This window comes from Microplitis mediator, chromosome 10 (genome assembly GCF_029852145.1).
Source record: "Microplitis mediator isolate UGA2020A chromosome 10, iyMicMedi2.1, whole genome shotgun sequence".
Taxonomy (NCBI): domain Eukaryota; kingdom Metazoa; phylum Arthropoda; class Insecta; order Hymenoptera; family Braconidae; genus Microplitis; species Microplitis mediator.
Window position 1 is genome coordinate 21,033,170 of NC_079978.1, and position 24,656 is coordinate 21,057,825.

Below are 24,656 nucleotides of genomic sequence, written 5' to 3' on the forward strand. Positions count from 1 at the left end.
GTTTTTTCTTTCTGTTCAGGCAAAACTCAGTCAACAGAAGAAACGGTAAACGTTGAAATTCATCGTGAACCAGAAACAGTCACAGAATATCTTTACGGTACAAGAAGCAGACCAATGACAAGAAATATTCAATCAGGACGTTACGATAATCGGGAAGACAAAATTGATCGGCGAAGCACAACAGGCGCATGCGACGTGTATTTTATTTCAGCAAAACAGCCACGTCAAAAACAGCCAGTAGTAAATTACAGTCAGCAGCAGCAGCAGCAAAAGTCATCTAACAGACCATCAAGAATACTTCAACGAGGGGTAACAACTCCAAATACAAATTCATCAGTCATACCTTCGGAGTCCAAGATACGATGTAATACGAGCACTTGTAACTTTTGGCCTCACTGTACCCAGCGGGAGACTCTCTACTCACCTAATCTGAGTCAAACTAGTATGAAATTATCTCAAAGCTATCCATCCCATCGTCGAGTATCTACTGACAATATTATCAATCATACTAGCCGAGATCGTGACAGTGCTTGTTCTTCTCCAGCAGCTCTAGATGTAGTCGAGGATCGAGACATGAGGAAATCTCGTCAACGAGGAGAATATTATCCTCCACTGTCGAAACACGAAGAACGTGGACCTAAAAGTGTTTTGAAACAAACTCGAAAGTCTCCTGTAGGCTCACCCAATGAATTAGATCAAATTACACGATGGGAATATCGAAATACTCATGGTGATAATATAAGCCGACGTGTGTCACCAATACAATCAAAAACAATTAGAAGATCACCTAACGGTGGAGGTAATTCATCTGTCACTAATTCATCATCCTCAAGCAGTGACATCTGGGTGACAACCTCTGACAGAACAGTGACGAAGAGTCCAAAGAATCCTAAGAGCAGTGGAGGATCAACTCCTATAGATGATGGAATAACAGGATCATTGAAAACTCTTTTAGATCCTCAACCCGATTTATCAAGACCTGGAAGTGCACCAGCAAAAAGAGAAAATTCCCCTGAAGAAGTAAAACATCTTGAGCCTCATCAAAGATCATCTTCTTTGCCGAAATCCTTTTTAACACATGAATCAAGCGCTGATGGGTGAGTACATATCTTCTTAAAATAAAATTATCCATAAAAAAATAGTTTAGATCTATGCGGAGATGACAATTAAGACATTTCTAGATAAATACAGGCCCTAGCTAAATTCAAATTCAAATATCAGCTTAAATTATTTTTTTTCGACCCCAGTCTTTCAACCAATAGACCGGGGGCTAAGAAATACTTTTAGGGAGTGAATAGGTATTTTTTGTTTTAAATAAATCATTTTTCAATTTCATGTTAATATATAGGGGAAGGGGGGGGGGGGGGGCAAAACGGGGTACCCCCAAAATTTGATAAAAAAAAATTTTATAATTTAAATGGTTTTTAAAGATTCCAAAATCACTTCTGTAAATATAATTAAGCGTTACTTTGAATTTTTTTTGGTAAACTTTTTCAAAAATCAATTGTCAGTTGAAAAATATTAAAGACGTTTGTTTTATGATAAAAACTATTAAAAATTTTGTTTCTTCTTTTGTATCCAATAAACATCTAAAATATAATTTTTCTTCATGTAAATTACTTAAAAAAAAAAATTAAACTTAATCAAATTCATTTAAAATCCAGAATTTTTTTTTTTACCTTTTTTAGGGGGTATCCGACTTTGCCCGCAGAAATAAAAAATTTTTTTTTTCAACGGTAACTGAAAATTTCTTCTATTTACTTTGAATATCATTAAAAAAAAAATATTTAGCGTATTTGAATCCTCGAAAACTTGGTACTTCCTTAAGTACCCCCTTTTGCCTCTCCCTCCCCTATATTATTACAAAATTCAGATCGTTTAATTGGTTACAAACATTTTAAACTTATCTTTAAAGATTTAAAATTTAATTTTAAGGTTCATCCCTTAATTTTTAAATATAAAATATGATATAAAAAGTTGAAATGAAAATTAGATAATTTATAATTGTTGAAACTAAGAATGAATTATTGGTTATCATCATAATATAAAGCAGTACATCACACTAAATTGTCGAGTAACTAATCGTACTGTTACTAAAACGTCACGCCCAATGATTAGTGTACGAATGAAATAGAATAAAAAATATCCAGACTCTCGGACATATTTCATGCTGTTAAGTACAAAAAGTACAATGTATGGTCTCTATATATCTTTATGTTCAGTGGGTACATTCAACTTATTAAAAATATTAAAATAAAATGTTGTTGAGTAATGGAACAAACAAACATCTAAATCCATTTCTCTTCAAGTTCATTCACTTTGCAGTTAGTTAAAAAAAGTTGTAAAAAATTGATGAAAATTCTAGTGATACTTAAATAGCAATTTCATTTTATAACATATAGTATGTCAATACATTTCGTTCAAGCGAGACGGTGAATATGACGTCGGAAAATAATGACGTAATAACAAAAGCTTGCTCTCATAGCGAGCTATGCCTGTTCGGCTAGAACTTGTACAATTCACATCACAGAAAGTCGAGTTTGCTTCAATGTTTTTCCCCGATCACAGTATAGACTCACCCTACAGTAACTGAAATATATATTTATCAAATCTATATATTATTCGGTTATATATTATTTATTTGAAGCAGACAAATATTTGAATATTAGTAATCCATTATAAATATTTGATTTCATATACTATTGAATTAAACATGGAAGTAAATTTGTAATTAATTTAAAATTTTAAATAATTATTTTCAATTATTCAAAATTTTAATATTTTTAAATCTAATGAGAACTGAAAAGCTATTAAATATCTTTACGTAATAACTAGGATAACGGTTTTATAATTTAGTGCCAGTAGACTTGTTATGAACGTATCGTATTTTTAAATTTATTCATCAAGGCATATATCTCTGGAATAATCCTTGAAACCTCCACATTTGGCGCGTAAGAGAACTAAAGTTTTATAATAAATGTCAGAACGGATAAATTTTATTTTTACTTCTAGCAAAGGCCTCTATTAAAATGATTAAATGATGAAAATTTTATTATTTCCCTAACGAAGTATACATTTTAAATGCAGCTTCATTAAAGGAAATGTTATAACGAACTAATGATGATTACAAAAAATCAAATTGAGATCAACGGATTCGGAATAACGAACTATTTTCATTTGCTTTCTCTTTGTTAGTCTTTGGATCAACAGAAATTAGCTTAATTGAACTTGCAAAGTGTAAGATGATTACAAGAAAATCAATAAAAAGAAGTAACAAAGGAAAAAAAAATAAGACAAATATTATTTTTGACCTGATAATTAAATACTATTTTAACTCACAGATCGATATAGAAGAATCAAATATATAACCGGTTTATAAAACGCTTTGTCATGTCATGAGAAGTATAGAAAAAAGTTTTAAGCTTGCATTTTGCTATAAGTAAAAATGAGTGGACGATCGAGTTATACGTGACAAAACAGTATGTGGAGATCACGCGCGTAATAAAACGACCGTTGAACTTTATTCGTTCCGTGTAAGGATATGATGTATTCTCTCTTAAAAGCGTCCCACGCGGATTGGACATACGCGCATTGGTAGAATCGGTTGAGTTAGCGCTATCCTGTACCAATTCTGGCTTTAATATCATATTAGTATTATAAGATGTTTGTGATATTAAAAAATAAACACGATAATCCAAGACATAAACTTTACAATTCAAGTTAGATACAAAATTCTCTTTACACCCTAGGTACACGTAAAAATACAGTAAATTTTACTAAAAAATATGAGAATAATTACTAAATTTGGATAGTAATCTTGAAACGCTTATGATTTATATGAAAAATTCATAAACAGATTAGCATATTTTACAAGTCGTTTAGTAAATTTTACTATCCCAGTTTAGTAAATTTTACTATCCCATTTAGTAAATTTTACTATCCCGTTTAGTAAATTTTACTATATTAGAATGGAAAAAAATTAAATTAAATTTTTAATAATTTTTCAACTTTTTATTATTATTATTATTATTATTATTATTATTATTATTATTTCTGTCATCTGTATTGGTGTTGGTGTGGATTTTTGTTTTTTAAAAAATCACTTGATTCAACCGAGATTCGAACCCTGATCTCCCGCGCGCGAGTCCTTTCCTATGTCTGACGGCCCGATGTGCCCTTTGAACAAAAGTTTCAGAACTTGTAATACATCTTTGTATATGCTATACCCACCAACTTTCAATTTTATCTATACATAGTAGAATTTACTATACAAATAGTAAAAAATATAATCGTGTTAGCAAAAAATACATTGCGTATAGTAATTTTTAATATTTTGTATAGTAACAAATCCTATATTGTATTAGAAAATTAACTTTCTTAAATTTGTATTTATTAATAGTACTTGATAGTAAAATTTACTATACAAATAGTAAAAAATATAATCGTCTTAGCAAAAAATACATTACGTATAGTAGTTTTTAATATTTTATTATGTAATTATTACTAACTAGTAAATTTTACTAAACGTTTAGTAATAATTACAATACAGAATGTATTTTTTCATCTGTTAGTAAATTTTACTATAGTATTGTAATTTTTACTATACTTTTTTTTCCGTGTACACATACTGATAAAAGGAAACCTTTGAGTCAACTTGGTTTGAGCTAAAACTTTTATTCAAACCTCCATGTGAACTTGTTTCAATTTCCACGTTTTTAAATCAATTGAAATTCGGTTGACTCAAGTGCCGATACGCCAAACACGCGGCGTATTTCGGTAGAAAACACGATTTTTATCAGTATACGCATACTTGGAATGACTTTCGATTACTGACAGGAGTCTTAGAAAACGTTATCTTTTTTCATAATCCCTGAAAGTTTCAAATCGCTTTCTCAATAATGGATTTTAAAGTTACGTCTATTAAGACAATCTTTATTTCTGTTTATTTAAAGATTATTTTTAATGCAAGTTTTATGTATGAAAACAATTGTGTTAATTAGAAAAGTATAATACTGGATACGTGTTATATTTTTAAAAAAAAGATTCATTAAAATTCATATTAAGTCATTGTCATAAAATATATTTAGAACGATACAACTAATATATTTCATATAATGTCAAGCGACAGAATCACAGACGCCTGTTTGCATCTCATTAGTACGAGATTTATTGTCTAAGTATGTGTCTATGACACAGCTGCTGCGATGCATTATTATGTATTATAATTGAAACATTGATCATTTTGAAATGTCACAATTTAATATCCATTTAACTTTCGGTTCAGTTAAAATTATAAAGGATCAATATTGTTAAGGAATTTGAATTAAAAAATTCATATGTTGATATGGCAATTAAAATTTATGTATTACGTGAAAAGTTGTTTTAAACCGAATATTGAATTTCTTGCAATAAGGTCAACATTTATATAATAAGAGGAGATGAATATACCGGCTAGGTTGTTCACATGTCTGTTAATAGATGGCCCCGATGTAAAATAAATTTTCGATGTCGATCAGCATGAATTTCATCACTTGCGATAAAATACACATGTAATACGGCATTTTCCAACCAATATAATATATTTTAACGAAATTACCAATATTTCATTATGTATACCCTCCAGCGGATAAACTAAAATTAATAATATTTTAATGGAATTAACAAATGTTGTAGTAGAACGTAATTACAATCATGTTATTACACAGTGAAAAATATTTTGTATCTGTATTTAATTTTTCGTGTTGATTATTTTTTGATAAATCAACACATTTCACTGTGATACTTAAAAATTTTAAATCAATCTACTGTTTAACACTTTGAAAGTATCGCCTACTACATAAATCGAAATAATCAACATTTATGAAGAGTTACTTTAAAATTAACACAAAATTTATGTTGAAAAGTGAATCGATTTTAAGTGAAAATCGACATTTTTCAATGTCAATTTAACTTGAAAACTTTAATTGTTAATATTTTAAGTATACCTTTTACTAAAAGTTGGAATACATATCATACTAATCAAAAAGATTTAGTTATAATTTCGACTTATTTTATGTAGTAAAAAATTATTTTTTCGCTTAATAAAAGTGCATTTTTGTTTTTTAAATTTAAAAATAGTTTAATTTTGAGTAGTGATTGTTGTCACTTTTGATATTCTCAAAATAATATATAAATTAAATTCAATGAATATCCATAGTACAAAAATAAAATGTAAAAGTTAACACTTTTTTGTGTCACCACTGACATTTAAAAAGTCTTAAATTTACTCCTCGTATTACCCGAATTTCGTGTTGAACTTTTAGCACAAATTTAGAGTTGAAATTCAATACAAATAGTCCGTGTTAAAATATAACACTACACACAGATTATGTTCATTTTAACACAATATTTTTCACTGTGCGATTTTAACTGATCGGCTCAATAAATTTGGAAAAATCAGTTATGATTGAAAGGACTTTTAAGTTTTTTAAATAACTATATATTTATCCATCTACATATTTTTTATAATATCTAAATTTATATTAATCAATAGTGACTATCATTTATTTTGCAAAAAAAAACAATAAAAAGTTAATATAGTAAAATAATAATCGAGTTATTCGCAAGCCTCTCGGCTGTATTTGAAAAATTTTCATAAAACACAAAAAAAGCATAACTTATATAAGCAGTATACTAATTAAACCGTCTGATCGTTATATTGCCTTCCATCATATTTTCATAACTCATCTATTTTTCGAAACCTCTAATTAGCGGATGGTTTCACGTTAAATTCATTCCTAAATAAAAAGGAAAAAAAAATAAAGGTAACCAATATCACGTCAGGTAGAGATTATCCTTGTCAGTTATTTTATATCTCTATCTATGTATCTATGTATCAGAATAATAAGTGAATTAATTTAATTGGATAGTCCCGGCACACGTGGTATTGATCGCAGATCTAAAAAATAAACAAATAATGATTCCCATCCATGATACTCCCAAGTAAATAATAAAAGACTTATTTATATTGATGACATTCCTACCTACCTGTAAAGAAAAAGATGATACACCAAGTACACCGGTGGTAACGGCTCAGCGTGGCGCTGCAATCAGAATTGAAAGTGTAGTCAGTCGGCCACCGCTGAATCGTCAACATTATATTAAATTTTTTAATTTTTAAAATACATAACTTTTTAATATTTCATTATTTTTAAAAGTGCGTTCAATTAACTTTATTATTACAATTAAAAACAATAATTTTAACGCGATTATTTATTCATATTTCACACTCGAAAAACGGTTTATAATCAATTGCAAACGTTTGAAATTTTTGAATATTAAAAAATTATATTCAGGTGGAATCATAATTATGTTTGTGGAAATTTCATTAATGATTGCATCGATAAATTCTGATGATATTTTATTATAATGATTACACTCGTGTTGGAAAAAAATAAAAGTTGACATGTGTTATATGAGTGAAATAAACATAACAATGTGTGGTTTAGTATGAATTAAATTTTATTAACGTGGTTGAGACGATGTGTGACGGTAGTGATAGTTTTTTTACTGTAAAAACGACTCAACGGAATTTATCTCTCAAACATAATTGGCACAGCCACCTGCGCCCACCTGCTATACATCGAGTTGAAAGACCTCTAAGTTATTAGTTATAAACTTATAACTTTAACAATATGCAGCCATTTAACAATAGTAATGATATCAGGTAGAAAACAGTTTTGGTTTTTACATAATTTTGAGTTTATTTTCTAATTTTTTATAATTGACGTATAAAGGGCGGGCAGTACCGAATTTTCGAATATTACTTTTCTAATTACGTCTTGAATCATGTCACTCGAATGAGGAAAACCTTTCGATTTGACAGTAAACAATATTTTTATTAGAGTCAAGATTTAAAGAGACGTAATATTTAATACCGGCTGTAAATAGTAAATCAATTAAAAATTTTGAAGTATCACAGCGAAATTTGTTGATTTAACAAAAAATAATCCGAAGGTGCAACAAAGAATGGTCAAGTAATAAAAAAAACCATGAAGAATACTTACAATAAGGCGGTGTGATTAATATTGTCATCAAATATTAATTTTTTATTCGCTGACGTATAACAGGAATAGAAGGAAAAAATATTATAAAAACACAAGTTATCAATGAAATTGGAACCGGCATCCGGTTGTGTGGTATTGTATTCTCGGAATAGCAGATGAAAGTAAAGGGAAAGAGAAGCAGTCACGCACCAGAGTTGCTGTACTTGAAAACTAGTTGGTGGTCTCGTCCTAAACGTTTTACCGGTCTGCTTGCACCTTTGTACACTACGTACTAGTGTAGAGAGGGAAATGGCCCTTTGTTTGAGCAATAGACCAATGCTTTTGGGCAAGTACTTCCTGTTACAGTCAATACAAAAAAAACGTTAGTACATTCTCCAGCCCTCCTTTAACAATTACTATTTTTAATGCAATTTATATAAGAAACGGCAGAACGCATAAAATTCCAAAATCTAATGTAATATATATTTTTTAAACATATTACTTCTGTCAATATCAGAGAAGTTTCTGATAATTACAATAGACAAAAATTTTAACTAAAACACTATTTCGGAGCGGAGTAAATTTCGATTCAAATAAAATCCTATTCACTCTCAATTTTTGACAGTGGAAATATTTCACTATCTTCGATAAAAAAATAGCAAATTTTTATACACTAGTTGTTTAATTATAAACATATCTATAGAAAAAAACCTAGTGACCTTAAGTTACGTAGGTAACTACGTGAAATTTGAGGTCACTAAGTCTATTGAATATAGTTATAGATAAGTGAATTTCTGCTGTATATGTATTTGACCCTTTTTGATGTAACAAATTTAACTGAAAATCGATCAAAGCAAAGGATGCTGTAGTAATGCATATCTAATTATGGAAAACAATATAATTATGGACATTGATGCTTGTAAAAAGGAAAATATTCAACCTATCTTTGGATACCGACTTACGTAATTCATGTAGCATTTGAGCTTTCTGGTTCACGAAATCGATAGCGGGCACGTAACCAGCAAGTTAGACAAGGTCATTGATCTATACTTTAATACAAGTTTATCGTAAAAAATGTAGAACAAGTCCTGAGGATTTTTCTGCAACAGAAACACATTATTTCGTATATTTATTTATCAATTTTTCAGGCTCGAGTTAAATTATTTCTATAATCCTCCGAAAATTATACATGAAAATCTGATAGCTCAAGCAAATTAATGTCTTACTCTTTGTTTATAGTATTTGGTTACAAACAATCACTTTATAATTATGAGTGATCATATTTTAGATTTTTTCAGTTATATTGTTAAACCCCCATACGAAAAATATATATATATCAGAGTAAAATGGTATATATATGCGATATACATTAGACTGATCCAAAAAAATCGACTAATTTTTTTTTTCCTCATTATATCGAAAATATTGTTGGAAATGACGAAAAAAAAATACTGTGAACGTTTGAGCTCTTAATATTAATATTAACAACTGCCGCATCGCAATTTTCTATTTCCCGTTTAAATAACATGGGAAAATTTATTTCTTAAGCTCTGGAATTTCGTAGCTCTTGGTGGGACCAATACTTTTGAATGTTCAAGACATATTCTTATGGGAAATTTGACGCTCTACAAAAAAGGTCTCCTATAATTTTTCGATATTTTTATTTCTTCAAAAGTAATTCGAAGTTGAAGTTAGATTGACGATAAATTTTCACATTATTTAAATTTTTTGACGCAACCATCAACTTTATCCAAAAATTTCAGAGGACCTTTTTTGTAGAGCATTTTATTTCCTACAACTTATCTCAGAGAAAATTTTCGATATTTCACTTAAGTCGTATGTTATTTGCAATTAACTGAAAATTTTCTTAAATAATCTAAATTTTGTTGCTCAAAATTAATTATATTGAATCAACAATATTTTCGATATAATAAAAAAATAAAAAATTAGTCGATTTTTTTGAATCAGTCTAATATACATAAAAATATGGGCCAGAATATGATGTAAACTTGTCAGGTAAACCGAATAAGAGCAGATTACAAGTGGCTAAAATCGATGCACCACAATAATGTCAGCATTGACATATAAAGTAAGACATTCTGAAGGGTTGCCATATTTTCAACGGCTAAGACATAGATTACATAAATATATACTCTCAGACCTAGCATTCTAGAAATAGTCTGAATATTCCCAAGGATCTCAGAACATTGATATCTTAATAAAATTCGATCTCCAAAAATCGGTCGAAAGCAATGACCCCTTTTTTTTAATTGTAAGTTAATTCTTTTTGGTAAAAATATTCGATTTTCTTACAATGACAAGTGGAAAACTAAGTTAATAGGAAAATTTCTATTTATCTTGTGATATTTTATTATTGAACTGTGACAGCCTGATCGTCATGCATGTAGTCAAGTGCATGTCTATTATTATTCCTTGGATCGATATCATTCCGTGACGTGTACGAACTACCAAGCGAAGCACTTGTTCGACCTCCAGTCGATTTATCCTATAGGATTAGATTGTTTATACATATGTATACATCTTTGAACAGAAAGATAAATCGACACTTGATGAAATATCCTTATAGCAAACTCGAAATGTCCTGTAGAATAAATTTTATGACCTCGTGTGTTTATATATAAAAGGTAGAGTGGTTTTCGTGCCACCAAACAATTGATTGCATCAATTCCATCTGTATATCTATACATTTATATTGAACTGTTTGAAGAAAGTTATAAACTTCTCAGTTTTCGATTAAATTTGAGAATTGACAGTAAAAAAAAATCCAGGATAAAATCGAATTTAAAAATTTTTTTTATTCACTGCCAATATATATTTTACTGATGTTTTTATTATCTCAAACTTTCTGTTTTACAACTACACCTCAAACTTGAGAGTAGGAATGTGGGAATTAAGTCATGAGGCTTTTAGGACAACTATTAGCATAGAATACAAATCAATTGAAAAAATAATGCCATTGATTGATAAAAGGTTAAAAAAAAATAGTCTTGTTTATTACTTTTGTATCTTTTGTATTAAAAAGATTTAGTTTAACATGCAAACCAACAAGAAAAGATATTTTTCAACACTCGAAACAAAACTGAATGGAATCTATTTACTGTCTTAGTTATCGGGTTGTTTCAGTTATCGGCCTCGTAACGATTTCACTCGAAAAATTTTTGCAATTTCTATAGCTGTGAATACAGTTGACAATGAGGTTAAAGATGTACTCAGTCATTCTTGACATTACTAGAGTAACGTTGTAGAGAAAGGGGCGTTTAACACATCATTAAATATCTCTACTGCTCGAAGTATGAGTTCGAGAAATCTTTCTGAACAAAATATGACGTAGGTCAATTAAATTTAATGTCTCTCGAATCAGTAATCTTTAAACATCTAATCTCGTTTATATTCTACATTAAATAAATTGAATTTGTCAATTGGCAAGTTATCAAAAATTTTTATTAAAAAAGAAAAGTTATGTCTGACATAAAAATACTCGGAATATATTCCGTGAAAAATGCCAGTAAAAGAGTAATAAAATAAATATCAACTCAATAAATTTTACGGTATTTTTTATATAAAAAATAGTAATAGTAGCATACGTACAAATTACCAATAAAATAAAAAATTTTCAAATATATACAAGGCCTCAAAACCGCGAAAAATCGAATAAAATCACTAGTCTTGCGACTTAAATGGGTCTAAAAAATCCAGAAACCGATCCCGTGTAAAAAAAATTTGTTCCAAAAAGATTCCAACAAAGTTCCGCATGTGGAACTTCTAAAAATGAGACAGATTAGAACTTCGAATGGAACTTTTTTGGAACGTTAGTAATTTTTATGGTAAAAAAAAAGTTTTTATGAGCAAATTTAGAGTCAAAAATGGACGTTCTCGGAACTTTTTTGAAATGTTTTATGAACGTTTTTTTTGTTTTATAAAAAATTTAAAAGTAGTGATTTTTGAACTATTTTGGCATGTTCCTGGAACGGCTTTAGTCTACAAAAGATGCAAAAGTAGTGATTTTAGAATGTTTGGAATGCCTTTTTTAGTCCATAAAGAAGTCGAAATTGGTGGTTCTGGAACTTTTTTGGAATGCTTATATAAAATCCCAAAAAAGTTCCAAAAACGTATTTTTTTGACCCTAAATTTGCTCATTATAAATTTTTTTTACCATCAAAATTACTAATGTTCCAAAAAAGTTCCATTCGAAGTTCTAATCTGTCTCATGTTTAGAAGTTCCACATGCAGAACTTTTTTGGAATCTTTTTGGAACGAATTTTTTTTACAAGGGATGGATTGGTTTTAAAATTGGCTGGGTCGTAGAATTCAATCTGCTGCGTCGAAAAAAAAAATTATGTCGGGATTTTAATTGAGGATCCTTAGGCTCAGCTTCGAAACCTCGAAAAAATGAATGAATAATCAAATCAACATTCGTCCTAATGAATTTTTATTTACACGTTTTATGATTTGTGTATTTATAGAGATGAGTTGTCCTCAGCTAAACACTGTACCGAAGGCTCAAAACGATCAACGCCAAGTCCTCGGTTAAAACCTGATGACTTGTCTTTCCCTCATACAGCTCCTGGTTCAGTAAGTTTGATTCTTTGTTACCTTCAAGGAAAACTAGATAATAATTATGTGTGTTTCACGTTACTTTATCTCTTATCCTCAACAATGCATCATTACAACCCTTAGTTTTAGTTTTGAAAGGTCGCTTCAAATTTTATAAAATTTTAACTGTTCAAAAAACAGAAATAAATATTTATTACAAAAAGTCTATCGAGTTGAAGCAAACTAATACGATTTAACGGGTAGAAACTGTAATAATATCTGTAATATTTATTGTAGAGAATCATTTGTAAGAGTAAAGTATCTCTAGTGAATATAACCAATGTATTTATATGTCTCTTCAGCCATCTCACGGTCATCATTCGATTTCTCGAGAGACATCGACAGAAAGAAGACGGAAAACTCTCGGAATAAGTCGTAATCAAAGACGTATTAAAGCTTCCAGTACTCCGGCTCTTCTTGACCGAGACGAAAGGTAAAAATTTCTAAATCGTTTGTTTTTTATCTTTCATTTTTTCTGTTAAATTTAATAAACAGTAAATACGGTGAAACTTTAGATGAACAAAACAATAAAATTCTCAACTGAGCTCCGACTGAGCTGTCGGAATAGAATTGCTATCCTCAGTAATCATTTACTAATAAATTCCACTGGTCTCTAAAAATTTATTTTTTATTGTTATTATATACAGTCAATTATGGTCAAGTAATGTAAATCAGTACGCCAATGACGACGCACCTCGAAGACGAGATTTAAATACAGAGCATCCGTTAGTAGAAGCTTCAATTCCACTCATACAACACCCACGGCTTCAGAAAGAATCTAGCAATAGTAGCACACACAATGAAGCTCAATCATATTCTTCTAAAGATGGTTTATCCCAGAATCAGCACGAAAGTGTAATTCAAAAATTTCGAAAAAGTTTTTCATTGAGATTTCATAAACGTGGAAGTAAAGAAGGAAGTACTGAAGTTGATGGGCATCCTAATGTTCTTATGCCTCCTGAAAATGATAGAGATTCATCTTCAATAACATGCATCAATGTAGAAGATCATAGAGAATCTGTTCCAACAATCGAACAACATAAAGAAGATTATTCCGATCAAAAATTTCGGTTGGTAATATATTTTATTCATTATAGGGAAGGGTGGGGCAGAGCGGCCCCCCTGAAATTTTGACCAAAAAAAAAATTTTTTGTTTTTCGACTAATTACTATAAATCCGATATGTTTGCGCATTTTTACCCCTACGCATGACATTTGGGGTAAAATGGACAAGCCCAAAATTTGGAAAAAGTGATTTTTTCATATTTTTATCGTCAAATTAAAAAAAAATTATTATAATTCCACATTTCTAGCCCTACGCATAACACCTGGGGCAAAATGGACCAGCCGAAACTTCCGAAAAAATTATTTTTTCATATTTTTCGGCCGTTTCTCTACGTAAGAGGCAAATTTGGTCACTAAAAATTTATAAAAATTAAATTTTTTTTTTTAGTTGATAAATTTTTGAAATAAAGTAAAATTATAGAATTGATTTTTTTTTTTATTAAATAACAATTAGTAATTAAGGTAATCGAGAGTGAACGATTTTTTACGCTTTAAAAAATTTTTTTCGAGTAATATAAAACCAAAAATAGTTGTCAAGAGAAAGAAATACATTCTTAATGATGAAAACAATATAAAAAAAAAAAAAACGAAAAAAAAAATTTTTTTATCACTTTTTGAAGGGGGCCGCTCTGCCCCACAAAAAAAAAAAAATTTTTCAGAATTTTGGCAAAATGTCCATAAATTTGTTCGAAATAAGACAAAAGTAAAGTGATCTTATGGTTGAAAGCCACAAAAAATAATAATTGGCTTAGGGGGGCCGCTCTGCCCCACCCTCCCCTATATAAAGTTGCGTGTTTTAATTATATTAATAAGATCAGAACCTGAACTTAATAAATATATGAATAATATAGATTTGGGCCGCTCGTCTGGCGAACAAGTAAAGAGAGAAAAAAAAGCAATAAAGCCGCTCGCAATGCTAAATGCAATAGTGGTGACAGTGGGATTCAAATTGAGGTAAAAATATTAAAAAACTTAATATGTTGCGAGCTTTTAAGCTTTTGATGCTCACAGAATATTAAAAATATTATTACTGGTATTGTATAGATAACTGGAGGACCGTCCACTGAAGGCAGTAGTGCCGGAAATCATGGTGCTGGTGATAGTTCTGAATCACACGACACTGATGTACCAGATGAAACCGATAGTCCTCCAGCTCTCCGTCGCCGAGTTAATGAAAAATCTCGGCCACAGTCTGAGCTCATTAACCAAATACTTATCGATAAATTCAAGGTAACTTTTATTATTTTTAATTAATTTTAATTTTCACAGTTTTTAATTTAAGATAAATAAATTTAGATTGTAAGTAATTTATCAGACATGCGTCGTTGTATCAGTTTTATGTGTCTATCGCGACCGCATCCTCAAACTTTAAAACAGGAAACATAACACATTTCATTTTAGTTTACATCCAGTTCATAAGTTTAATTACATTGCTACTGTGATTTTTTTTAAACAAAATTTAAATGGAATTCCCAAGAGATACTTTAAATCATTCAAAGTATTACAAATTAAGCAAATTAATATCGCAGACGGATATTCAACAAAATCGTTCATCGCGGCAATACAACGTAAGAAGAACAAACAGTGATCTTGGTGGACAAAGGCTATTCCAATGGGACAACAGATCCTACGGTGGTCAATTATATTACAGAAGAATGTTGTCAACACCGTCGCCCATTAAGTCACGACCTCCAAGGCTGAGTCCGAGACACTCCTCTCATGACATCGTTACACTAAGAAGGTACACACTTTAATTAATTTACCCAGTTGTTTCACTTATCCTCTTTTCATCATCATCAATTTAACGTGGCTTTTCCATGTTTTAATTTTATCAGGCTTAATTTAAATTTCATCTATTTACCAGTTAATAAAAAAAAACATCGTGTTAAATTCATACTCCGGTCTCTGATGTTTGTTACAGAATTAAAAAAAAAATCTAATTAAGTATCTGTAAGCTTAAATAAAAGTACGTTATAATGTAGTTAAATTGTATCTGAAAAATAAAAGTGGCTTATTGCGATACTTGGTTGCATTATTATAGTATAAATATGTCCACTAGGGTGTGTCATAATATGAAAATACTTTTTTTTAGGTCTCATAGTCTCAAAAGTTACTTCGAGATAAAAAAAATCTCCTATCCCATTTCTTTTTTTCTTCTCCATCAAATCAATGAAAAATTTTTTATTCTGACTAGTGAGATCTTGTAGGAAATTTAATTTTCTACAAAAATGAATTAATTCCTGTTGTTCGTAAAGTGAATAGAGCAAAAGTTACTCGGCTTTGTAGTATAAAAAAATAAAAAAATTTTTAATGGATAATTTATTTTTAACGAATCGAAATGGGAAAATGAACTTGTCCAGCGTCAGCAGTTTTCAAGATGTTGAGCTGATTTTTTTTTTTAGTCTCAAGTAACTTTTGAGACTACGAGACCTAGAAGAAAAAAAAGATTTTTTTTTTATGACACACCCTAATATCCACACAGATTTTTTTATCCATTCCTAATTAAATGTTAAATGTTAATGCTTTCTAAATCATGCAATAATAATTTTTAGTATCTAACATACAATTGATGAAATAATAATGTTATAAAATCAAATCATTATACATAAAATTCACTGCCAATATCCCTTTATAATTAACTATTTAAAATTTTACCTCGGTTTAAATTAAAAGTTATTTGTTCGACACTTTCCAGTAAATCGAAGGACAATAGTGGTAGGTAAAAAAAACGGGCACCAAACTATACTAATAATACTACTAATAACTAATACTACTACCAATACTAATAATTAATCCCTGGTATTATCATTCTATCTGAATCTGTCATAACATCACCGTATTATTTGTCGTATTTTACGCCTAACCGTAATATTGTTGCTGAATGTAATGTAATTGATCAAGCTTAAGTAATTTATTAACACGCTTATGAAATCCTTCAAATGAACTATAAATCCCCAGTTGATTATCACCTTTTTTTTTTAAAACCCCTTGATGAATCATCGAAGTTACAGTGCTCTTTTCACTTAACCCTTTGGACTGGTATTTTTTAATAAATATTATTTAAAAACATTATTATTAACAATAAATTTAATCGCAGTAACGCAAGAGGGAGAAACTCTCGGACAAATTTAAGACGATCATTGAGTCAACCACTCGGGATAAATCAATTATCTCCGTTGATGCGCACCAAAACTCCAGGTGAAATTTCATATATACATACTTTCATTATATATATAATATAATACAATCGATGAGACGAGTATTTGTTTGCTTTAAAGTATATCCTGCTATATTATTTGCACGCTTTTATTAAAGATAATGAGTTATAATAATGCACGCGTAATTAAACACCGAGTTGATCCCTAACTAAACTATATAGTATTATATTTTAATAATATATACCCTCGACTCATCGATGTAGTTATTTCTTTTATCTATAATCTATAATACACTGATAGAAGGATTTTTTAACTGATATGATTTAATGAATATTTATTTCGAAGTAAAAAGTGAATGCCGAAAATCTACTTTGGCGCTTTTTATAATCTCATAATTTAAATAAATAATAGAATTCAAAATCATGTCATGAATTTATATTTCGACCTTCGCTTTGATGTAGAATTGAGTCTTTTTTAACAAAGTTATTTATTTCATACCGTACAGAAATATCAATACTATTAATAAATATAATTAAGCTTGATTATCTAAAAATCTTTAGTTTGTTTTAACCCAACATACGGAAATATTAGAACATAAAAAGAATTATAAATTAATCTTGAATAGATATCAACTAAATTAAATTACGACGAAAAGTAACATCGACTTCGTCAGACGATATATTAGTCGCTTTGTTTGAAAAAAAAAATTTTCGTAGATTAAAAGATGTAGATCCGCAATGTTTCTGCATCCATTTGTTTTGAACGCAAGTAATTAAAAAATTTAAGCAGAACTCTATTACGGAGATCCAAATATCCAGATTCTCATTTAACAGATTTCCGATTATACAGATAATCTATCACCCAGATACCGATGACAGAGATTGACTTTCTTACCTACGTACCGTACATCTTAACTCACAAAGAAAATGCTGAATTCAAATTTTGAATTCAAAATTTTCTTGTACGTTGACGTCTTGATTTTCTATAAATTTTATGAGGCAGTAATAAATCCTAGTCTGTTACACGAAAAAATAACTTGTTGTAATTAGAAGATAAAAGAACCTACGGTAACAAACTTCTGCCTTAAAAAACGGATAACGAATGATTCGTTGTGGTAACGATGTTTTTGCAACTCTAGCGAATTGTTTATTGCACGTAACAATGATTTGTAGCTGCGAAAAAACGATTATGTTACATAGCACTGACAAAATTTTTGTACTCATAAACTAAAATTACTTAGGGTAACAAATTAGCACCTCTCCTCAATGTCGAGGGTTACAGCTCTCCTGCTGAGACTCCACGGCTTCCCTTAAATACTATCATCATTTTCCTTATGCAGGAGTTCGTCAGGAACGCGTCTGAGCACTTGTCGCCCTATAACTTTTTTTTTTTGATATTTTTTTTCCCCGACTATGTTGCCAGAATCGGCATTTTCACCCATTTTTACTTCGATAGGTAAATGAACTCATTCATATTTGAAAAATTAAAAAATAAATTTCAAGTAAATATTTTTATCATCATTTAATTAATCTTTCCATTAGTGTACTTATATTAAATCAATCGCTCAATCATACACGGAAAGAAAAAAATGGGAATTTTCCCAATTTTACTTGGGGAAAATGCCTTTGTTGGCATTGTAAATTTTACCATGTCAACATGTGAATTGTAACAATGTCACATGGTAAATTTTGCTTTGTTACATTGGAATTATTCCTATATTGACAAGGTAAATTTTCCTATGTCAACATTGGAAAAATAACTATGTAATATAGGAACAATTCCAATGTAACATGGGAATTTTTACCATGTTTAGATGGGAAAAATTCCCATATCAACATTGAAAAAATTCCTATATTAACATTGTTGGAATTCCTCTAATGCCATGGGAAATTCTCCAATGTCAACATGGGAAAATTTCCCATGTTAAGATGGGAAAAATTCCCATGTTAACAAAGTATAAATTCCCATGTATATAAAAGAGAAATATTTGTAAACTGATGTTTTTTTAACGTAATTTATGAAGTAAATCAAAATAATTCAATTGAATTGATGATTATATACTGTCGGAAACACGATGTAGGGGAGCCTGGGGCACAAAGGTCCCCCTGGGGTACGAAGGCCCCCCTCAAAAATTAGGTAAAAATTTTTTTTTTCGTTTTCCGTCAAGTTATGACCGCTACAATTTTTTTATTATATTTCAGGTCAATATGTAATATGTGGGGCAAAATGGACCACTCGAAAAAAAAAATTGTGACGAAAAAATTTTTTTTTTTCCGTCAAGTTAATTTTTTCGTTACAATTTTTTTTTTTTAGTGGTCTATTTTACCCCACATATCACATATTGGCCTAAAATATGATGAAATCATTATAGAGGTCATAACTTGACGGAAAATTAAAAAAAAAATTATTTCTTATAATTTTTTTTGGGGGGGGGGGGGACCTTCGTGCCTCAGAAAAAAAAAATTTCTTTTCGATTTTTTACAAAATTTTAATTGATTCTTCCGAAATAGACGAAAAATACATGAATTTGATGGTTAGAAGCCACAAAAAGAAAAAACCGGCTTAAGGAGGCCTTCGTGCCTCAGACTCCCCTAATTGATTTTTACGTACTCGTTTATATTAATCGAATTTATAAAAACATTTGTTCATTCGTAGGTGCTACAAAAAATTTTATTTAAATTACACAAAATTTTTTCGAAAACTTTGAAATTCTATTTTCGTAAATCTAAAAACCTTCACACATCCCTATTTTATCGCTTTAAAGCCTAAATGATACAAATGACCAAAATATTTGGTATTTTAGTGATTTTAGCTTCTTGTAGATTTTTTCCATGCAACATAGCAATTTTTCCTATGTTGACATGGAAATTTTTCCCATGCCAACATGGATATTTATACTATGTTTTCATGGGAATATTTACTATGTTAACAACGGAATTTTTTCCTTGTCAACATGGGGAAAATTCCCATGTCAATATAGAAGAAATTACTCCGTAAACATGGGAAAAATTCCTATGTTGACATGGTAAAAATACCCATGTCAATTAAGGAATTTTAGCAATGTTAACAGAGGAATTTTTCCATGTCTACATGGAAATTTTTCCAATAGCAACATGGAAGATATTCCTATAATATATTGGTAAAATTCCTATAAAATATGGTTATATTCCCATTTTTCCCTAGTAAAATTTCCCATGTTGATAAAGTAAAATTTGCCATGTCAACAAGGGAATTTCTCCTAAGTAAAATTGGAAAAATTCCCATGTTTTTCTTTCCGTGTACTTATTGTAAAGGTAGACTGCACGATTTAGCTCAATGATTATTGAATATATTATAGGCTTTACTAAATATATAATTAGTGCATCGATAAATAAAATGAGACTAGATTATTTAATCAATGCTTTCGTCAACAAGATTTCCCATGAGAATCGGTAAAAAAATGTATTTGATAAATTCAAAACTTCAAATAAATAAATCACGTGAAAGTAATGTTTCTTTTTTTTTTCATTTTTCAAATATCAGGTGCAAAATTTCCCGGTGGTAACGTCCTGTCAGAAGATGAGCAGGATTTAAAATCAGGGGGTAGCGGTGGTACTGGCGTTATTGGAACATCCGATGATGATATGATGTCTGACTCAGAGTCGTCGATTGCTTCATTCTCAGAGATAAAAAAATCATTTGAACACCCGATGGATGAAGAAATCGCAATACTTGCTGAAGCTGTTTGGGATCATGTAGCAATTGAACCTGAAGAACTTGCATTTAGAGCTGGAGAACTCATTGACGTACTTGATACATTAGATAAAGATTGGTGGTGGGGTTGTTGTAGAGGAGAACATGGCTGGTTTCCCGCGGCATTTGTCAGGGTACGTTCACTGTAATAATTAATCATAATATTAAATTTAAAAATGAATGTTAATTATTTAAATAGTTGCGAGTAAGTCAAGAAGAGACTGTAGAAGATTGTCTGGCAGCGATGGCTTCTGGTGCATCATCGAGCTCTCAGTCTAGACGAAGGACTAGTATATCCCTACTCTCAAATGAACAAGTACGAAGTAGCGTAGTACGTGAACTTGTACAAACTGAACGTGATTTCGTTAAAGTGTTACGTGATGTTACGGAAGGTTACATCGCTGAGTGTCGCCGGCGTATTGATATGTTTACTGAGGATCAAATAGAAACTATTTTTATAAATATCGAAGATCTTCTAGAATTTCAAACAGAATTTCTTAAAGATCTCGAGGCACGCATAGATTGGAATGCAGCACACAAAAGCTGCGTTGCCGAATGTTTTCTTATTCATGTATGTTTCATTTTTTTAAAAAGCAATATTTATTTATAAAATATTATTATTAAAAATTATATTATGATATCTAGCGTAACGGGTTTAGAATGTACTCGGAATATTGCAACAGTCATCCAATGGCAATTGTAACGCTTCAAGAACTTTATCGTCACAATCGATACAGCAAATTTTTTGAAGCCTGTAGATTGATGCGCGGTCTCATCGAAATTCCTCTTGACGGTTATCTTCTCACGCCTGTTCAAAGAATTTGCAAGTATCCACTGCAGCTTGCTGAGTTGCTTAAGTATACCAAAGTCGATCATCCGGATTATCATAAAATACGGGAAGCGTTGGATGCAATGCGTGCCGTTGCAGTTCTCATAAATGAACGGAAAAGACGGATGGAAAGCTTAGAGAAGCTCGCAGCCTGGCAACTGAGAGTTGAAGGATGGGAGGTAACTAAATTTGCTATGAAAATATTGCGATTGATCAATAACAAGTTTACCTTTTTTAGGGTGAGGATCTCATAGAAGTGTCATCTCAGCTAATTTTTCAAGGTGATGCTGTGAGAGTAACCACTGGAATGTGGACTAATAACATCACTCTCTTTTTATTTGATCATCAACTTGTCTATTGTAAGAAAGACATTCTGAAACGTGATACGTATATATATAAAGGTCGGATTTATTTAGATACTAGTGAGGTGATTGATGTTCCTGATGGCAAAGGTTTGTTTTTATAAGAGCCTCAAATTTTTCAGCTTTTTATTTTAAAATAAATTTTTATTACAGACCATCAACTTGGTGTCACTGTAAGACACTGCCTCAAAATATATAGTTGTGTGCGGGATAAATGGCTACTCTTTTGCTGCAGAACAGCTGAAGATAAACGCAAATGGCTTGCTGCCATGGCAGAAGAACGAAGGCTCGTTGAAAAAGATCGCAATGAAGGATTAGAGTTTCCTACCGCTGCAAGACAACTTGCTCGATTAGCTGCAACAAGACAGCAACACCGTAGACCACCAATGAAACCTCGCAGTATGTTCAATCCATAATTACAAATAACAATTTTTCTCCGCGATTTAATTGATAATATATTTTTTTTTTTATTAGATAAAACATATAAGAGGGAAACATACGAGATGCCTGCATTCCAATCTAATACATCAAATTCATTGGGCCGTAAAGTCGGAACGTGGTTTACTTTCGGCAGCGGGAAAAAAGGAATCCGATTGCGGCCATCTTGAGCCAGGCCTACCTTCGTACCATACATTGACTTATGATGAATAAAAAAAAACTTTGATCTTTATAATGACAAAGTTTATTTGTTACAAGCTATTGTAATTTTTATAAAGTTAAAACTTTATGTATGGCACGAAGGTTTGTATACTTTCCAATATTGCCAAATAATAGAAAACATACTTCGTTTTGATTATTTTTATCAGAAAGTACCCATATAACAATCATAGCAATCTTGCCCAAGCCTGGTCACAGTACACTAGTTGTTTGCGTCTTTATATGACTATGGATCTGGTCGCAGACACTGGTACATTCAAAATCCATTCGGACGCCAGATCTGTTCAAAAAGTCACATATTTCACTATACCCCTTCTGTCCGCATCCGAGACAGGGTTCTGGGGTAAAATGATAGAGACAGAAGTGAGATAGGTAGTAAAATATGAGACTTCTTGCGCGGATCTGGTACAAGATATGCGTTAGTATCTGCAGGTAATTTCTGGTTCAAAGCTCAAGATACCCGCAAGTAACTTTGCTAACAAATCTTGAGCAAGACATCTTCAATATTTTTTTGTACAATAACATGCGCAAGTCCTGCAACAATCTTGTTTTAGAATCTTGAATTAATATCTTGTGACAGATTGATAGATATAAAGACTTAGACACCGAGAGGTCTTCTGCAAGATGCTTTTATAAAAATAGTACAAGACTACACAGGATTGTCTTGTATACGACATCTTGAGCAAATCCAAGTATCTGTCAAAAGATTGTTGTGATCAGTGCCTTGTCATGGGAATTGTTAGATGGGTATACTCTTGGGACATTATATCAGAACTGCATATTGATACTATGAAACATTTATCGACGACGAAATATATATAATTATATATTATGACATCGAATGCCAAAGTTACATTATAAAAAAAAAGTGTAAAATAATTTTTTTTAAAATACTCATTTTAAAAATAGATTATACATAAAAAAAATAAAAAATTATATTTAGATACATTGATAAATTATAAGCCTAGATTATAATATACTTGTTTAAATAGACTAAGCACAAATACGATAATGTATTACTTAATTGTTAATTATGCTAGGAATTATGATTATTATAATCACTACTACCAGAAAACTGCAGGCACTACGTGTCTGCTTAAGTGTGACTATTAAATTGTTATATAAATTTCAAATTAACGAGATAAAATTATTTATTGGTTGATAATTTTTAAAAATGCAGTTTATACTTTTACTGACGCAGACTTTTTGCATTGTAATTTTTAAATGTTGCATTTAAATTTTCGATTATTTAATTTCGTTGTATTAAAGGTAAATTTTATTGTTCTAAATGAAATTTACAATTTTATTTCCTACATGTAATCTTTTTTGTTATATAACTGAGTATCGGTGAGAAGCTCGGAAGAACAGATGAAATTTCCGTGAATTTGTAAATTCAATTTATTCTTTTATTTTCAAATGTTATTGAGCACACTTACATTTTCTTCTTGGTATGTGCAATATGACAAATAAAAATAAAAAAAAAAAACTCCTAGATGATTCGTACAAACAACGTAAAATTCGAATTTATTAAAAACTACACGGAGAGAAAATTATGGTAACCGTTCCTAGTACATTTATAAAATATCAATCAATATCGTTATGGTAATAATTACTCAATATTATAGTAATCGTTACCTTATATTATGGTAATAGTTATCATATATTATGGTAACCATTATCACAATAGTATAGGAATTATTACTATAAATTTGAAGAAACTATTCCTATATCATATAGGAATAGTATGGGTGCCATTTCTATAATCAATATTTGGAAAAAACCTGTTACCATACGATATGGGAATCATTTCCATAACATATAGTAATTATTACCATTAATTTCTTTCCGTGCATAAAGTTTTTAAATTATTGTTATTTCACTTAAATTCACAGTTTAAAATTAAAGTCATTTCTAAAAGACTGAAAGTGAATGCTTGTTATTAATTTGCACTTAAAAACTAATTACAGAAAAAATAGTACGCAGTTGTTTAACTAATTAATAATGCACGCAACTGATGAAAAAAATTAATTATAAATTTTGAAGGTCAATTCTATAACTTATTGCTTATCAAATGCAAGGTAGCACTGAGGCTCATGATAGCCAATTTTTCTCTAGATAAAGCAAACAAGTAATCGAAAAAACTATAACTCTAAAAGTATATTATTTAGTTATAACTTTTTAAACAAAGCCGGAAGAAAGTGATTTGCCACTGCCCT

At 30.2% G+C, this 24,656-nt stretch overlaps 1 protein-coding gene and 1 long non-coding RNA gene across 2 annotated transcripts in view; one reads left to right on the forward strand and one right to left on the reverse strand.

Moving 5' to 3' along the window:
* The window catches only part of LOC130676743 (uncharacterized), a 41,392-nt gene extending 18,821 nt beyond the window's left edge, over positions 1-22,571 (forward strand). Inside the window, exons 7-20 of the mRNA XM_057483222.1 lie at positions 20-1,097; positions 12,509-12,617; positions 12,941-13,071; positions 13,286-13,708; positions 14,554-14,656; positions 14,747-14,932; positions 15,232-15,443; positions 16,800-16,900; positions 20,383-20,726; positions 20,792-21,163; positions 21,238-21,600; positions 21,660-21,873; positions 21,937-22,182; positions 22,258-22,571. Of these exons, the coding sequence (XP_057339205.1) occupies positions 20-1,097; positions 12,509-12,617; positions 12,941-13,071; positions 13,286-13,708; positions 14,554-14,656; positions 14,747-14,932; positions 15,232-15,443; positions 16,800-16,900; positions 20,383-20,726; positions 20,792-21,163; positions 21,238-21,600; positions 21,660-21,873; positions 21,937-22,182; positions 22,258-22,391 (4,016 nt within the window). The 3' untranslated portion in view covers positions 22,392-22,571. The remainder of the gene's footprint in view (positions 1-19; positions 1,098-12,508; positions 12,618-12,940; positions 13,072-13,285; positions 13,709-14,553; positions 14,657-14,746; positions 14,933-15,231; positions 15,444-16,799; positions 16,901-20,382; positions 20,727-20,791; positions 21,164-21,237; positions 21,601-21,659; positions 21,874-21,936; positions 22,183-22,257) is intronic.
* Positions 6,080-8,391, reverse strand: LOC130676746 (uncharacterized). Its single transcript, XR_008991473.1, has 3 exons — positions 8,046-8,391; positions 7,027-7,082; positions 6,080-6,937 (listed from the first exon to the last, which is right to left on the reverse strand). It is a non-coding gene; the product is annotated as an uncharacterized LOC130676746 (long non-coding RNA).
* Positions 22,572-24,656: the final 2,085 nt, after the last annotated feature.